Genomic DNA, 19,113 nt, shown 5'->3' with positions numbered 1-19,113 from the left:
AATAAAACCTACACCTTATGCATTTTAAAGAAATGCAACCATGCAGTCATGTGGATGTGTCTGCATTTAGAGGTGCTATTGTTTTCATCCTACAAGAGCTCCCACAGCCACAAGCAGCTGTCGGTTATCAGCACAAAAGCACCATGCTGTCTTCAGACTTCTTTGATGTTGACCAGGTGTCTGCTGCCTTATTAAGTCAGACACTGAGGCGTATGGGCACAATCAGCCAAGCACTGACTTCCCTCACAAGGCTTGTTGAAGGCAAGACTTGTTACCATGCCAGTTCCGAACAAGTGCATCTGTCTACTGTTTTTCTGCATGTTCTGCAGACAAGACCACACTGTGGCCATGTGAACCCATGTGAAGGGCAGACAGGCAATGACTATGATAAATGTATACAGGACCAGTGGTGGGCACAGCTAACTAGGGATGCACCGATCCACAATTTTTTCATTTCAGATCCGATCCTGATATCTGAATTTGGATATCTGCCGATACCAATATTTTTCCGATGTGATACCAAAGCTCTGTTTGCTTTAATATTATTATTATCATTATTGTTGATTTTATATAAGTATTTTCTTAAAAAGGAGACCTGAAGGTTCAGCTACAATTTGCCAGAAGGTGTATCTAACATGAAAGCCTAGATCTGATGTTTTGGTGAAAGAATTAAGTACTTTTATTTTTTTGTAGACTTTTATCATTTTATAGATTTAAAGAGAAAAGACAGCACTCTGTCAGTCTCTCCTCAATTTTCAATTTCATTGGAGCTTTATTGATATGGGAGAAATATGTTTACATTGTCAAAGCAAGTGTTAGAGTAAAAACTAAAAATTAAGTCTCTCTCTCTCTCTCTCTCTCCGCTGCATGCTGAGCTGGTTTTCACAGCCTCTACACCAGGGGTGGGCAATTAATTTTTACAAGGGGCCACATAGGGAACCTGATTTATGTCCAAGGGCCACACCATCGATAACTAGGCTGTCTCCCATTACAAATTTTACAAAAAATTACCTATTTAATAGCTTTTATGGGTAATTTTTTTTATTGTAATAATATGTAAATATTTAAATATACCTAAATAAACCTCTCTAATGATTTGCAACACACAAGCTTGACATTTTTAATATATGTAATAATAATAATAACAGACCTCATGAGGGCCGCATGTGGCCCCCGGGCCGCAGTTTGCCCAGGTCTGCTCTAGACAGTGAAGTGACTACCTTTTTAGTACACATTTTCAGCAACAATTCAGTTATTTTTTGGAAATTCCGTGCTAACAAACAGACAATTTGAACCCAACAGCAGGGCAGAAATTTGCCGCTACCCGCAGCTAGAACACTGCGGAAGAGAGCTCTCTCAAACAGCCCGAATTCAAAAACCTCCCTCTCTCCTCCTCCCGCTCAGCAGTAAACAAGCAGACAGCAAAGAAAAGCAGTTAAGAGGATTCACAGCTGGTCTTCTCCGGTATCAGAAAATATCACAGGCTGGAATGGTATTTTCCGATACGTGAATCGTGATACATCTGGGATGAGATCGGTCCCATCCCTACCGCTAACCGAAAAGTTCACTTCGATAACTGCTAATCTGCTCACTGAAAAGTTAACGTTTATAATGCTAAACTGATAAACCGCCAAAAAAAAATTTAGTGCAAGTTACAGCTAACTGCTAACTTTTAGTATTGACTCAGTACACTGTGGGCTACTGATAAGCAGCTGCAGGGGCTTTGGAGTAAATTCAAAGGCGATCACAAACCCAAAACGAACACATGAAAAATAAATAAATAAATAAATAGATAGATAGATAAACCCCCAAACACTGTCATCTTTATCAAAAGAAGTCACAGTTTATCTCTATATTATATGTTGTGGCAATGTGCATGGAAGAACGAACCAGAGCTTTTGTCTTTATGCAGTCTGCCACAAAAAAGTGTTATTTACTTTTCACACACAACAACACAGATGGTGGCAGAAGACATCAAACGAAAGGTACTTTTCACTCATGGTAACAACATAACTCTTCACCAAACTAACTATCAATCAATCAATCAATCAATCAATCAATCAACTTTTTTCTTATATAGCGCCAAATCACAACAAACAGTTGCCCCAAGGCGCTCCATATTGTAAGGCAAGGCCATACAATAATTATGAAAAACCCCAACGGTCAAAACGACCCCCTATGAGCAAGCACTTGGCCACAGTGGGAAGGATAAACTCCCTTTTAACAGGAAGAAACCTCCAGCAGAACCAGGCTCAGGGAGGGGCAGTCTTCTGCTGAGACTGGTTGGGGCTGAGGAAAAGAACCACGAAAAAGACATGCCGAGAAGGGGGGCAGAGATCGATCACTAATGATTAAATGCAGAGTGATGCATACGGAGCAAAAAGAGAAAGAAACAGTGCATCATGGGAACCCCCCCACAGTCTACGTCTAAAGCAACATAACCAAGGGATGGTCCAGGGTCACCCGATCCAGCCCTAACTATAAGCCTTAGCGAAAAGGAAAGTTTTAAGCCTAATCTTAAAAGTAGAGAGGGTATCTGTCTCCCTGATCTGAATTGGGAGCTGGTTCCACAGGAGAGGAGCCTGAAAGCTGAAGGCTCTGCCTCCCATTCTACTCTTACAAACCCTAGGAACTACAAGTAAGCCCGCAGTCTGAGAACTACACTACTTGAACAACAAAAACGCAACAAATATATAACATTAACACTGCTAAACCCACACTGTTTGTGGCCCTGTGACAGACTGGTGTCCTGTCTTGGGTGTACCCCGCCTCGCTCTCTATGGCTGCTGGGATAGGTTCCAGCCCCCCGCAACCCTTAATTGGACTAAGCGGTAGAAGATGAATGAATGAATGAATAAACCAACATGAACTATAACAACAACAATAATAATAATAATAATAATAAAAACTCCCATAATGCATTGCAACACAATTCACAGTCTTTGGGACACCAGCCTGGTGATTGCTACAATATTTTTAAAACAAATGCACAAAAAATAAATAAATAAAAAACACACAATACCAAACATGGTCATCAGCTTTATAAAAAGCAATAAATTGCAATATTAATAGTCACAGTTTATCTCTGTATAAACACAGGAACGGCTCACCCGTGTTATGTTCAATATAACCAGTGAAATCTACACCTCATCCGTCATGTTGAGCTTCCCCACCAAAGAAAACCCACGTAAATTTTGTCTTTACATAAAAATACAGCAATAAGTGTCTTTTCACTTAAAAAAGTAATGATTTGCATGTACATGCTGTCTTTAAAGCAGACACACTGTTCTGGATAAGACGCGGATTGAGGAGCGGTCCAGCATCTGACTGAACCCAGCATGAAATAATCAGAAGCAGTTCCAAAAAGAAAACATTTATTTTTCTCCCTTTGTGCTATACATGAAATACTAAAGAATTAGAGTTCTGGTGAGGTGAAAAGGCGGCGTGCTCTCTCAGCGTCTCAACAGTCGGAGTCCGAACGTTCAGGACTCAGGAATTCCACCAACACCCCCCCCCCCCCCCCAGGTGACTTTCCCAGACTGTACTCTGCGAAGGAGGAACAGAGATGAGATTATTCAACACTTATTACTACGAAATATTGTTTAGAGGCAAACTTATCAGCTACACGTTTAGGTCTGGTTTCAAAACTTAGTTCAAAGAGGCTGCTGCTCACAGCTAGTGGAGGATCATTAATCCGCACGCCACTGCCATGAGGAGCACGCCAAACAATTTCCACCAATAATTACTTATAGCTGCGTATAAACGCCAATTTACATTCACGGATAAACTTTTCAGAATATTCACCTCTGTCGTGTGCTGACAACGTTTGCCTCTCACCTTCGTCCTCCTTCACAGGCGCGATGTCAGACTCTGAAACGGCCCTCAGCATCCCCACACGGTCGTCACAAGGTCGTATTCTCCGGCAATCTTATCCAACTCACTGTTGGTTTAAATGTAGTTCTTCATCACTACATTGGTACCAGCTGGAAGTCCTCAGATCTGCACGTGAACATCACAGGTGTCGTGGATTGTCCTGATACAGAGCCGCACGAGAATGCAACAGGTGCAGCCAATCATCGTAACAGAGGAGAGAGACTCTTCTGCAGCACATTTTCCTCAGAGAACAGCCCCAAATGACCTGGGAAGGAAAATAAACACAAAACCCAACCTTGTCCAGCCAAACCCCGCCCAACACACAACAGCACCCCCCCGTCAACGGGAAGCCTCCCGGCGACCGCACAAACCAGACCCAAAAACAACCCCACACACCAAAGGCCAAAGCAGGAGGAGGGCAGAGATCACAGCAGGCAGCAGAGCCGGGAGATGCGGTAGAAAGGCTGGCCGGCATCAAAAAAAAAAAAAAAAAACAACATCCCGAAACAACCCCAAACACAAAAACAAAACACAAAAAAAAAAGGCCCCCAGCATCCCCCCCAAAGAGTACCACAAACATACCCCAGGGAAGCACACCGGGGTAAACACAAAAGAAAAACACAACACCCAACCCAACACCCCCCCCAGAGGACCGTCCCATCAAACCCTGGGGAGGAACAAAAAACACACAAACCCAAAAAACCCAACAAAAACCCCCCAACACACTAGAACACAGGTCAAAGGAAAAAACAAACAACGCCCTCCCCTAACATGTGGAGCCCGACTTCCCCCAGGGGACCTCATCGTCAACCCCAGGAGCAACGACCACGGCAGGAGCCATCCAGGAATCCCCAGGCATACACGGGAGCCTTAACATCCCCCAGAGGACCGTCCCATCAAACCCCAGGAGACACCCCCACAACCCAGGAACCCCACCCCAGCCTAACACGGCCGGTCGGCCCCACAGTCAACCTCCCCCCCAGAGGACCGTCCCATCAAACCCCGGGGGGAAACAGGAAGAAACAAAAACCTCAAACCCCCAGGGATTTCCAAAAACCACCCCAGGAGCAAACAAAAACTACAGAAAGACCCATTGACCTCCCCAGCACCCCGAAAGACCCCCCAGGTCCGTCGGGAAACACGTCATGGCAATCGGCACAGGACTACTAAGCCGGAGAAGCCAATAGGAAAAACGCAACCCAGCTCCACCCCCAAGGGCAGGGGAAAACTGGCAAGACGGCCGCTGCCGACTATACTCCAGCCTACCGGGAGGGGCGGGCAGCGGAAAAGGCGTACGGCACTGATCGGCCCCACCGCTCCGACTGGAGTATATCCCCACTGCCCGACACCTCAGCAATGCCAATGGCAAACGGTCAGAGGCACGCTGAGGCTGGAGAGGAACCGGGAAACAACTAAATCTAAGAAAAGAGCCCTGGAGCCCTGGACCCCCCCCCCCCCCCCCCCAGGTGCAGAGGTCCTCATGGGAAAGCCCAGCAACCAACCTGCACCACCTCACAACACCAAAGACGAACAGCCAGGAGTGTGTGAGGCTGGGGTTAGGGGACAGGGAAATAAAAACACAAAATAAAACGACCCAATCCGCTAACAAAAATTAAATAACTATAAACAATAAAAAAAAAACACACACGCTTACCTGAGTCCATACGTACTCCAACCAGCCAGCCTGTTCACCCCACCAGAACTACCTCAAGTGCTACACACAAAAACTGGTTCACAAAAACTCCCATTTATATCCCACAAAAATGTCCATAAAATACCTGGAGCCATATTATAATGCTGTCTCCTGATGCTCGTTTGACCGGGGCAATATGGCTGTTCTGACCCTTCCAAGTTGCATTGGCTCGTCCACTAGAGGAGCTAGAGGTCCCGTCGGAGGAGTCTCAGAGGAACGAAGAAGAGGCGGTCCGGACTTATGTCGGGGAAAACCCCGAGACAAAACACCCCGCTCGGACGCTCGCCCTCTCTCTCGTCCACGCTCCTTAATCCGATCGTCTAGACGAATAACCAAGGATATTAACTCATCTAAATCCTTCGGTTCGTCACGGACGGCTAGCTCATCTTTCAGGGAGTCATTCAACCCGTCTACAAACACCCCCCTCAAAGCAGCAGCATTCCAACCAGACTGAGCGGAAAAAATTTGAAAATCCACAGAATGATCAGCTGCGCTTCGTCGCCCCTGTCAGAGGTTCAGCAATCATTGAACCACGGTATTTGTTTTCACCGGATGATCAAAAACCAAACGAAGTTCACGGGAAAATTCACTAAAGGATTCTAGCAGTGATGATTTATTGCTCCACAACGCCGTGACCCACGCCAGGGCGTCACCTCGCAACAGATTAACAACATATGCGACTCGGCTACTCTCAGAGGAGAAAGACGCCGGTCGCTGAGCAAAAACCAAAGAACACTGCATCAAAAATGGCGCACAAGCCTCCACATTTCCCGAATAGGGCTCCAGATGACATATAACCGGTTCAGGAGCCGAATCTCCGGACGGCGAATTTATCTGCACCGGGCTCGATGGAACCGGAGCTGCAACCACAGGAAGCGGAACAGCCTGAGCTACAAGCTCCGTAACACGGGCGTCTGTCTGTTTAATTTGAATCAAAAGGTGCTGCACTTGCTCCCAAATCATCTCCAGGTGCTTCTGGACTTTCTCCTGAAATGGAACTGCTTCTGCCGCTGTGTCCATATTGGTTTGGCCGGAGAATTCTGTTATGGATAAGGACGCGGATTGAGGAGCGGTCCAGTATCTGACTGAACCCAGCATGAAATAATCAGAAGCAGTTCCAAAAAGAAAACACATTTATTTTTCTCCCTTTGTGCTATACATGAAATACTAAAGAATTAGAGTTCTGGTGAGGTGAAAAGGCGGCGCGCTCTCTCAGCGTCTCAACAGTCGGAGTCCGAACGTTCAGGACTCAGGAGTTCCGCCAACACCCCCCCCAGGTGACTTTCCCAGACTGTACTCTGCGAAGGAGGAACAGAGATGAGATTATTCAACACTTATTACTAAGAAATATTGTTTAGAGGCAAACTTATCAGCTACACGTTTAGGTCTGGTTTCAAAACTTAGTTCAAAGAGGCTGCTGCTCACAGCTAGTGGAGGATCATTAATCCGCACGCCACTGCCGTGAGGAGCACGCCAAACAATTTCCACCAATAATTACTTATAGCTGCGTATAAACGCCAATTTACATTCACGGATAAACTTTTCCGAATATTCACCTCTGTCGTGTGCTGACAACGTTTGCCTCTCGCCCTCGTCATCCTTCACAGGCGCGATGTCAGACTCTGAAACGGCCCTCAGCGTCCCCACACGGTCGTCACAAGGTCGTATTCTCCAGCAATCTTATCCAACTCACTGCTGGTTTAAATGTAGTTCTTCATCACTACATTGGTACCATCTGGAAGTCCTCAGATCTGCACGTGAACATCACGGGTGTTGTTGATTGTCCTGATAGAGAGCCGCACGAGAATGCAACAGGTGCAGCCAATCATCGTAACAGAGGAGAAAGACTCATCTGCAGCACATTTTCCTCAGAGAACAGCACCAAATCACCTGGGAAGGAAAATAAACACAAAACCCAACCTTGTCCAGCCAAACCCCCCCCCCCCCCAACACACAACACACACTGTCGATTTATGCTATGGGAGCTCATCTCGACAGAACACAGTTGCTGTCACGCTCTGAGATCGCTGCTGACTTTTATGACGAAATAATGCTGAATTTATGTGGAAATGGTTGTTCTACAAAAGCTTCAGATATCTGTTGCTGAGATAGATGATGACTGGAGTGCAGTTTTAAGCAGAAAGGAGGTGATAATCTGTGAACTGATGCTGAATCTCCAAAATGATGCATGTGCAGTGAAGGCACAGTGAAGAAGAGAGTGCTCAGAAGGGGAAGGGCGTAAATCGACATTTTAAAAAATGTTTGTTACATCAGAAAACTTGAAATTAAAATAGTTTTAAATAAAAACAAAAAAAGATTATTTAGAAATTGTTGGTTATCTGTAAATTAAAACTATAACTTATCTGTTGTTGTTGTTTCAGATGAGATAATTTCTTGATTAACATTATGGACATTTATTTTTAGACAAATTCCTGACACAAATCCAAGATGATGATTGTACTGCTTGTTCACCGGGCCCTCAAAAAGCCAGATAGTGACGTAGAAATCACCACGCCCTTTGCACGCTGTTGCCGCATACGACACAGAAGCGTTCAACACATCCAACACAAGCAAATCCATCAAAATAATAGGCTGATGCATCAAGTGTGACAGGCCCTTTAGAAGTTACTGTAGGCATTTTGACAGCAGTAAAGCTACAGCAGGTAGGGGAGGTGATGGTCTAGTGGTGAAGCGTTGAGCTTGAGACCAGAGGATCCTTGACCCTGACCGGAAAATCACTAAGGGCCCTTGGGCAAGGTCCTTAATCCCCTAGTTTCTCCCAGTGTGTAGTGGGCACCTTGCATGGCAGCACCCTGACATCAGGATGAATGTTGCATTGATGTGTAACGCGCTTTGAGCATCTGATGCAGAAGGAAAAGCGATATATAAATGCAGTCCATTTAGCTACAATGTCTCCTCTTATTATGTTAAAAAAATTAAACACTGGTCATCCCGTTCAGCACGGTGGTTCAGTGGTTAGCACTGTTGCCTCACAAGGAGAAAATCCCAGGTTCACATACAATGTGGTCCTTTCTGTGTGGAGTTTGCAAGTTCTCCCTGTGTTTGTGTGGGTTCTATCCAGGTGCTCTGGCGTCCTCCCACTTTCAAAAATGTGCAGGGTAGGGGAATTGATGACTTTAAATTTACCGTATATGTGAATGAATTTGCTTGTCTAGATCAGCCCTGGAATAGACTGGCAGCTTGTCCAGGGTGTACCCTGCCTCTTCCTAGATGACCATTAATAGGTTTACAAAATCAACAGATGGATACTCATCATTCCATGTCAAATTTGTAGAGGCCTCCTGAATGACCTTCTTGGATAATGATGATAACAATAATCATCATCATTATCATCATCATTTACAGTGAGGAAAATAAGTATTTGAACACCCTGCGGTTTTGCAAGTTCTCCCACTTAGAAATCATGGAGGGGTGTGAAATTTTCATCTTAGGTGCATGTCCACTGTGAGAGACATAAGCTAAAAAAAAAAAAAAAAAAAAAAAAAAAAAAAAAAAAAAAAAATCCGGAAATGACAATGTATGATTTTTTTAATAATTTATTTGTATGTTACTGCTGCAAATAAGTATTTCAACCCCTACCAACCAGCAACAATTCTGGCTCACACAGACCTGTTAATTTTTCTTTAAGAAGCCCTCTTATTCTGCACTCTTTACCTGTATTAACTGCACCTGTTTGAACTTGTTACCTGTATAAAAGACACCTGTTCACACACTCAGTCAATCACACTCCAGCCTGTCCACCATAGCCAAGACCAAAGAGCTGTCTAAGGACACCAGGGACAAAACTGTAGACCTGCACAAGGCTGGAATGGACTACAGGACAACAGGCAAGCAGCTTGGTAAAAGACAACAACTGTTATAATTAATTATTAGAACGTGTAAGAAACACAAGATGACTGTCAATCTCACTCGGTCTGGGATTCCATGCAAGATCTTACTTTGTGGGGTAAGGATGATTCTGAGAAAGCTCAGAACTACACACGAGGACCTGGTCAATGACCTGAAGAGAGCTGGGACCACAGTCATAAAGATTACATTAGTAACACATGATGCTGTCATGGTTTAAAATCCTGCAGGGCAGCAAGGTCCCCCTGCTCAAGCCAGCACATGCCCAGGCCCATTTGAAGTTCACCAGTGACCATCTGGATGATCAAGAGCAGGCATGGGAGAAGGTCATGTGGTCAGATGAGACCAGAATAGAGCTTTTTGGAATCAACTCCACTTACCAGGATTTAGAGGATGAGAACAACCCCAAGAAAACCATCCCAACCGTGAAGCATGGGGGTGGAAACATCATACTCTGGGGGTGCTCTTCTGCAAAGGGGACGGGATGACAACATCGTATTGAAGGGAGGATGGATGGGTCATGTATTGCGAGATTTTGGCAAACAACCTCTTTCCCTCAGTAAGAGCATTGAAGATGGGTCATGGCTGGGTCTTCCAGCATGACAATGACCCCAAACACACAGCCAGGGCAACTAAGGAGGGGCTCCATAAGAAGCATTTCAAGGTCCTGGAGTGGCCTGGCCAGTCTCCAGACCTGAACTCAATAGAAAATCTTTGGAGGGAGCTGAAACTCCAAACCTGAAAGATTCGGAGAAGATCTGTATGGAGGAGTGGACCAAAATCCCTGCTGCAGTGTGTGCAAACCTGGTGAAAAACTACAGGAAACGTTTGACCTCTGTAATTGCAAACAAAGGCTACTGTACCAAATATTAACATTGATCTTCACAGGGGTTCACATACTTATTTGCAGCAGTAAAATACAAATAAATTTTTTTTTTTTTTTTAGATTGTCTCTCACAGTGGAGATGCACCTAAGATGAAAATTTCAGACCCCTCCATGATTTCTAAGTGGGAGAACTTGCAAAATCGCAGGGTGTTCAAATACTTATTTTCCTCATTGTACATAGCACTTTCAAGAAAAAAGTACACAGTGCTCTACATAATAAAATAGCAACACAATTATAAAACACACACAATTAAAATAAAAATTTTGATTCCTATCAATATGACAAAAGTCAGATAGCCCACCCGTGTGTTCAGTTAAAACATACAAACCAGCTGGTGTAATTAATAAAACCATAAAACTAGATACACATAGCAGGAAATAAATAGATTTTAATATTACATTTATAGCATTCAACTGAAGTGAACTCTAAAATATCAACAGGCAAATTGTTCAACAAAGTAGGATAGGCAAAGGCTCAAAAGACTGCTGAATTTTTTAACCGTTGGGACACAGAGTAGGTATGCATCCTGAGGCTACAGTGCAGGCAAATGGTTTAACTAAAGGCCCCCTGACACTTGCACCTGGGCAGCGCCGGGGGGGGGGGGGGGCGCTAGAGCTCCGCCTGGATTTGTCATAGCACCCCCAAGAAAATAATTCCTCATTTTAAGGCCTTATTTACACTGAAACGGAACTTCTGCTATACAATCCTTTTCTTTGTCATTTTCAAAAAGTGTTCCAGTCAATAAATACCTCCGTTCTCACAGATCCAGTGAAACTGCATGAAAATGCTGTAGTACATATGCCAGGCCTGTATGTAGTGCTCTAACGCTTCTACAAAAAATGGAGAAGCAGACGTGGGGCTAACAACAAAAGCTAAAACTTTAGAAGCCGGCTCACGGATTAAATAAAGTATTTTAATCTGACCTGTTGTGAGGATTCCTCATCACAGATTAAAAACTGTTCTCCACATGACATTGTTTTGGAAGATGACGTCTGGAAATGTGTTAATTCGTTATGACAGAAGTTACTTGTTAAGGGTTTTTTAAGGGGTTTTTTTCCCCAAGAGTTTTTAAAGAAGTCCCTCAGTGTCTGTCTGCTCTGGATGAGTTTCTCAGACTGAGCTGGAGGATGCCAGCACTTTGTCCCACCAACAAGAAGAAAATAATAATATGCTAAATTTGACTGTTAAATTACACTGTTAACATGTTACAGAGGCAGGGCGATGACATCATCCTTTCAGTTTTCCACAGTAAGACACTTCTGACATTTTCATATTTATGTGATTAGATAAATATTCCACTCATAAAAGAAAATAAACATTAATCAACAGAACTGATTGTTCTACACAAAATGAGTGTAATGTGATGTTTAATGACATCACGTTCAACAATGTCATGATAATAATAAATTTCATTTATAATGCACCTTTCATTAATAAAAATATCAAAGTGCTACAGGAAAAAAAAATAATAAAACCAAGGATAAATAAGAGAATAAATAAGATAATTAAAACAGAAAATCTTAAGATAAAAACAGCCACCAGAATAGAATAAAACAAAAATAAAATAATAAAATAGAATAACATAGAATAAAAAGACTAAGATGCAAGAGATTCAATTTATTGAGACCTGTGGGGGCACTGCCATGAATGCATTCATGGGTGATGAGAGCAATCTTAAAATGGATTCTGTAGGTGATGAGGTTATGGAGAATAGGTGTAATGTGCTCCTGTTTACATACTCTCATCAGAATTCTAGCTGCACTGTTTTGAATGTATTGGAGCCTTTGAAGGTTTTTTCCAGAAATCCTAAAGAGCAGGGAGTTACAGTAGTCAAGCCTAGAGGAGACAAAGGCATGGGCGTGTTTTTCCAGCATCAGTGATGAAGTCGTACTGCAGTGAATGTTGTTTCAAGTTGCTGAAATGGTTCAGTTTTTGCTGCCCAAATATCCATGAGTGGAACTGGAAAGAAGTGAAGTCTGTGTCACCTAAAGAACTACCCGAGGAACAGCAGTAGGCACAGACAAACCAGCGACCCAGTGTCACTCCTGGCAATTAACCCTCAGAGAACATGGCCTCTGGACAGCAACTAAAATCACTGATCATCGCTTTTAACCACAACAGGCGCATTGTATTGTTACGAAGACATCAATGGTAAGCAAATGGTACGTCATTAGTGACTGTCGCAGATCAGAATGTGGCTATGTGTATGCATGCCCACAAATGTGGTGTAGCAGAAAGCTGTCATGACAAACGAGCCCATAGCACCCTCATAAAAATGCCAGGCTCCCCCATAGCACCTGCAGAAAAAAAAATCTCTGGAGCCACCACAACTTTGAGCCTGAATGATTATAACAAGATGTTAAATCGATCATAAACATAATTTTACAGCTACTCATAAGAAGGAAAGAACATGCAACTGTTTTACCAAGCCATTACAATATAAACATTACAAATACTTACCTTTTAGATGGTTCCAATGCATTCTTAACCTTATTAAGCGCAAAAGAAAGAGAAAAGCGGCAGCTGAAATAGTCCTCTGTGATTCCGGAAGCGATTAGAGGTGTTTTCAACAGCCAACTCAGAGAAAATGATTAATCCGCTAAGAAATAATTATTTTATATATGCAGCGTCCAGCGTACAACACGTGGCATCCAGTGGAACAAAGCACAGCCTCCAGCTATGAATACAGCGGGTGGGATCATCACAATGAAGTGCGTGCAAGTGCACAGATCAAAGTCGTGCAAGTGTCAGGGGGCCTTAATTCAGCAAGATAGTTAAGTATATGACCATTTAGAGTCTTATAGACAGCAGCAAAACCTTGAATTTTTCTTAAAGTCAATGGAGCCACTGAAAGGTAGCCAGAACAACTGTAATGTGATTGAATTTCCTGGTTTTAGTAAAGACTCTACCAGTAATATTCTGAAACATCTGATATCTCACATAAAACATTATAATTTGATTCATATTTTATCACAGCTTTCAAAAGAAGGCATCAGACATCAGTATCTGACATCTAGATATTTGGTTCCTTTCACTATAACAAAAGTCAGACAACCCACCCCTGTGCTCAAACTAATAAACTAAGTGGGCATTATGTAAAGTGTGCAGTGAGTGTATCATGGCTCAGACACTGAATATTTTACAAGGTCACTAATACAGACAAAACAGAACTGAGGACTCAGATGTGCAACTATCTCTGTTGACTGGGTTCATCTACAGTCCTCAAAACCACATGTTGGTTTTGAACCATCTGTTTTGCTGCTGTGTTGTGCTAATTTCTGTAAATATATCCAGATATGTAAATAACGTATATGGTGAGTCAATGATACTTTCTTTGTAGGTCTTGATGTGTGGCAGAGCTCAGTTTACAGTGAAGTGTGCGGCCCCTGGGAGTCTTAATTTGACTCTACAGAATAGCCAAATTTTCAGCATTGCATGTTCAGCTCCAGGGTCCTGTCTGAAAGTGGGTCATCTGAAAAGTGCTGCTGATAAGTAAGATGAGAACCACCATGCTGGCTGTTGGACAGCATCAGAGGAGGCCATACCAGGCCATGAAACTTTAAAGTCAAGTGAACTACAAAACCTGGGAAATAGCGATAAGGACTAAGTGGCATTAAAGCAATAAATAGTAGAGGAGACTGAGAATGGTGGGTGAAGGTAGCTGTGAATTACAGTGCTTTACCTGCAATTTCCCTGTGCACACATCCTCATAAAACAGACATCCACCGATCTGGAACATGTAATGACAGAACAATAAGTAGTGAACATGAAGCATGAACAGACATAAAATGACAAGACATAAGAGAGAGAACAAAACACCCGACCAGAAGCATAAAAATGCATGCAGGATTTGTTGTGGCTGAGAGTTGGAATATCACAAGACACAGCAGGATGGAGCCAGAGAAACATTAGGGAAAACTAGGGAATGTCATGCTTAAGGGCCTTGTCCCACTGGCGTTTAGGAGGATTTGCGTATGGATTGCGCACAAAATTGGCCCATATTTGCCAAACATACACAATATCCCTGTAACATGCCTGTATGGGTCAGCCGTCATCCGAACACGCCCGTGATCATCCGCAGAGGCACGCATGTCCGCAGCCAGGATTTTTGAGCTTTTCAAAACTCTGGATGCGGATAACATCCACCTTACATACTCAATTCATGCACAATACATACTCACTCTATGCGCTGTATATCTGCCGTTAACTGGTGATACCGCAACTGACGGGGATTTGCGGCTTGGCAGCGGACCGGGACAGTGTGTAAAACAGATATATTGCGTGCCCATCATGTCCACATCACAAACTAAAATATATTGTAGCAAATGCATACAAATTGGCCACGAATAAAGCGTTTTTATTACATCTGCTTTGCAGCTGATTTGTGGACAATCTGTGAATGCATAACAAACACGTCACGTAAACCCAAAGTACTATATGAAGCAGAAAGCGACATACCTGCCAGGCAGTGCCGGTCCGGCTGTGTAGATCCACAAAGACCTAGCTGCGTCTCCTCCAGGACTTTTATTTAACTCCAATAAAAGGAGGAGTTGCTGTTTAGCCACAACTCACGCTGAGGTCTGTTTTCTGTGACACTCTCAAAAAAAAAAAAAAAAAACACCGTCTCACACCCCGAGCGGCTTCCCCCCTCCCGCTCCCCAAACTCATGAACAGTTAACCCTCGCATGACAAAATGAACATTAACTCTGTGATCAACTTGTCCAAGTCCGGCAAATGCTCCAGAGGCTGTGTTGTTGGTGTGAATAGTGATGCAGACGGCCCGAGTGCGCTTATTTTATGACCGCAATGCAGATGCCGTGCACGCGCAACACGTGCGCGATGCATTCATAATACACCCGTAATACTGCCGTGATAATCTTAATGTATCGGATCAGTTTCCTCACTACATGCGTTATATAACCGTGATTGTTCATCATATATTCGCTATATATTATTAATATATCCATAATTCATACTGGGACATTTGTCATTTTTGGTCATTTTTGTTGCGGACGACAACGAACGCCTGTAATTTGTGTACTCAAGTCATGTGCAATTGATCCTCTCCCCAGTGGGACAGGGCCCTAAGAAAGGTCGGAAATCTAAGACAAGGAGAAAAAAAAAAATAATACAGCAGCCAGGACAGTATGATCTGACCTGGTGGAAAAATAAAATGCCAGACCCAACTGTTGGCAGAATCAATGTTCACCCTGTGTCAGTATCTTGTTCTCACATACAAAGTACATTGGCTCCAAAAAAAAAAAAAAAAAAAAAAAAGATAAATACACATGCTAGCAAACACATGCAGCACAACATGCTGCCGAGACAAAAAGAAAGCCATAACATCTTTGATGAAAACACTGCATAACGTGACCCTGACTTTAGTGACCTGAATGGGAGCTGTGTGTAATACAAATATTTGTCAAAAACATAATCAGCACATTCAGACTTTTTCTTAAAGTCAGTTGTTTCTCAGTTGTTTCATGATTCACCGATGACACTTTATCGACATTTCCTTCTGCAAACTTTTCATACCGGACTATCTAGGGTCCACATAAAATAAACAATGCAGAAAAACTTTGGATGATGGAAATGACCTGCACGAAGCTGCCCCCCCCCCCACCTTCAAAATATTAAAATTAGCACCGTTATTAATTTGTGCCAAAAAAAAATTTGTTTGTGCTGTTAAAGCTTTTGAGTAATTAATTAAAAATGAATACATTTTCTGTCCCGTGACGTCACGCAGCTCCCCTCCACATCCAAATTGTACCAAAGTGGTCTCTTTCGTTTGTGTCGGGTTTTTGCTGTTAAAATAAACTTTGGTACTTTTATAGTTTCACCTGTTCACAGCTTAGACCTATTTTTTTAAATGCCTGATATCGACCTGTGTGAAAGTTGCCCCCCTGTCATTCAAAATATATCAATAGCACTGTTGTTCGTTTGTGACGTAAAAATTTTTGTTTGTGCTGTTGAAGCTTTTGGGAAAATTCAAAAATACATTTTCTGACCCGTGACATTGCGCAGCTACCCCCCCCCCACCTTGAGCCCAAATCGCTCCAAATAATTTGCATTATCTGAGAAAATCCTGGGATTCCCTCAGTAGCAGCGAACACAGAGGGAAGAGCACAGCGCAGAATCTCCGTCTGACAGGGAAGAGCAGGATGCTGGCATGAGTCCTTCTGATCGAGGCTAGCCCATGGATGGTGTGAGGCCGGTAATGGCCCCTGTCGCACTAGAGGGGCTTCGGAGTCGGGTTAATTAGGAATACAGTCCAAAGCAGGTGGTAAACTCCATGTAATCATTAATATGATTAAATTCAGCAGGTTACTGCGTCTGATGTGAGGTTGTAGCCGAAAAGCCATTTGGATGGGGGGTGGAGGCTGCGTGACATCACGGGTCAGAAAATTTATTTTTTAATTACTCAAAACTTCAACAGCACAAACAAACAACAGTGCTATTTTAATATTTTGAATGGGGGGGGGGCAGTTTGAGATTCGGATGTGTGGGGGGGCTGCGTGACATCATGCTTGTGAAAAATAAGATGTAAAAATATCAAAACTATAAAAGCACAAATGTTTATTTAAACAGCACAAACCCAACACAAATGACAGAAACCAGTTTCATGATATTTGTGCGTGGGGGAGCTGCATGATGTCATGGGTCAGAAAATGTATTTTTGAATTACTCAAGAGCTTTAACAGCACAAACTGAATTTTTTACGGCACAAACCACCACAAAGGAACAACAGTGCTATTTTAATATTTTGAATAGGGGGAAGCAGCTTCACATAGGTTAGGAAATGGTGTCATAACATAGGCCTAGTGTGTCTAGCTAGCAGAAGGTGGTCTGAAGGTATTGCCCACCCAACCCCCATCAACCCATGGTCACATTAGCTACAAGATGCAGAGGCAAGCAACCAGCAGCCATTCATTTTCAATAAGATTGGGCATTTTACAGTGACAGACAACTGGTTCCTATGCTGCCAGACAGGCAAGGTCAAAATTGATGAGAAATCTATGTTGTGCAAATGCCAATCCAACTGAAGACAGTGTGACAGCAGTATGATGTACACTGGTTGGTTGTTCTTTATATTTATAGATATTTAGAATAAAGTTCATGTTTAAACTGAAAAACATCAAGACTCAATTACATTTCTTTGTCATAAAGGTTTGACAATGAACAGTTATGAATCATTGCCATTAATAATCATTGCCAAGCTGTAGAAACATGGCAAAGGCTATGAATACTTATGAAGATGTGATTTGTTTTTTTATTTTTAATAAATTTGCAATAATAATAATAATAATAAAAACTTTATTCACATTGTCATTATGGGGTATTGTGTGTATAATTTTGAGGAAATAAATGAATTTCATCCATTTTAGAATAAGGCTGATGTGCAACTCCACATTACATGAAGAAATGGAGCAGGGGTGGGGTTTGAAGAAGGAACCTTCCGCACTGAAATCAAGTGCACTAACCACTTGGCCACCACCCCTGCACGTAAACTGTGGAAAAAGTGAAGGGCTGTGAATACTTTCCAGATGCACTGTATAACAATATCGTTTTTTTTGGTGTTGTTGTTGTTTTTTTCCATTCCCTAACATTGGTATCTGCCTCCTGTACAATAATTATAGCTCCGGTATTTAAAACATTCAGAAAATAACTACATTCATCACACTGTTAAGTAAACAACCAGTCAGAGTTTTGTAATGCAGTTTTTCCCCCTACATCTACTATGAGATCTTAAAATCCGTATGATATCAGTGGCACCTGCATTGTGTCCCTCACTGGGCTCAAACTCACAGGCTTAAAACCCGAGGGCTCTAGTGTTTGTCACGACAACGTCTCTTGGTGTCAGAGAGTTAATTTACTCACTGCACATAGCATTTGCTGGCTCCTGTAACACCCTACTAAACTTCAGTCTCGTCAGGTCATGGCACCAGTGTAACCTGTGCTGAGTCTGTACCTCACTGGGCATGAACTTGTAGTTTTTGGTATGTAAAGCAAGCACTAACCATGAGGCTAAAACTCAAGGGCTCTAACAGCTGTTGCAAGATCACAATACATGTTTGTTCTTTAATCCATAAACTGATTCCTAATTAAGACTGACCCCACAATAAAGTGACCATGAAATGATGATTTATAAATTACAGGTTGTTTTGGTTGTTTCCCCATCTAGAGTAGCTTGCTTTTAACCCCGTTTCTAGTTTATGCATATTTTGATTTTCAACTTTTACCCAATAGCAGACTGTGTGTTTGGTCCTGACCAGGGACCAAAATATTACAATGTTGGAGTTTTCCCCTGGTTCAGTTTACCATCACAGTGAAATCCTATATATAAACCACCTAACGTGTGTCTGTCCCTCTATGTGCATGTGTGTGAGAGGCCACAGCCCATATATGGGTAAAGAGATAGAGTGTGGGCGAGACCATACTACCTCTGCAAAATGAGGCCGAACACTGACAAGATCACCTAACAAGCTTACCTCAGTTCGAGTGTATATAAAAATCATATTTTTGGGAGCTGAGTGGTGGATCTCATAATGGTTTTGCTTTAGTGTGGCCATTAAAAATTATGACCCACTTATTTCCTCAGTAATCGTGGATGAACTCAACCTAACGTCTCCGAGCTACCGATAACTGCTACAAATGCCAACGCGGTTAGCATCTTACAGACATCTTATTAAATCATATTCTTGGGGATTGAGTGGTGGTTGGGTACCCTAGTGGCTTAGTGGTTGCCAATGTTGTCTCACAGCAAGAAGGTCATGGGATCGCTTTCCACCTGGT

The 19,113-nt window shown here is 42.7% G+C and overlaps 1 protein-coding gene and 1 long non-coding RNA gene across 3 annotated transcripts in view; both read right to left on the bottom strand.

Moving 5' to 3' along the window:
* The window catches only part of si:ch211-106a19.1 (uncharacterized protein LOC561797 homolog), a 193,442-nt gene that overhangs the window by 161,543 nt on the left and 12,786 nt on the right, over positions 1-19,113 (bottom strand). The window contains exon 2 of one of the 2 annotated variants that reach the window (XM_034170313.1): positions 14,003-14,050. The exons of the other annotated variant lie outside the window; for it this stretch is intronic. Within the exon in view, the coding sequence (XP_034026204.1) occupies positions 14,003-14,050 (48 nt within the window). The remainder of the gene's footprint in view (positions 1-14,002; positions 14,051-19,113) is intronic. 2 annotated transcript variants of the gene reach the window in all.
* On the bottom strand, positions 3,171-7,566 carry LOC117510558. The gene is made up of 2 exons (XR_004560749.1): positions 7,531-7,566; positions 3,171-3,288 (listed from the first exon to the last, which is right to left on the bottom strand). It is a non-coding gene; the product is annotated as an uncharacterized LOC117510558 (long non-coding RNA).

The sequence above is a fragment of the Thalassophryne amazonica genome, chromosome 5 (genome assembly GCF_902500255.1).
Source record: "Thalassophryne amazonica chromosome 5, fThaAma1.1, whole genome shotgun sequence".
Lineage (NCBI taxonomy): Eukaryota > Metazoa > Chordata > Actinopteri > Batrachoidiformes > Batrachoididae > Thalassophryne > Thalassophryne amazonica.
This window is presented reverse-complemented; position numbering and strand designations above follow the sequence as displayed.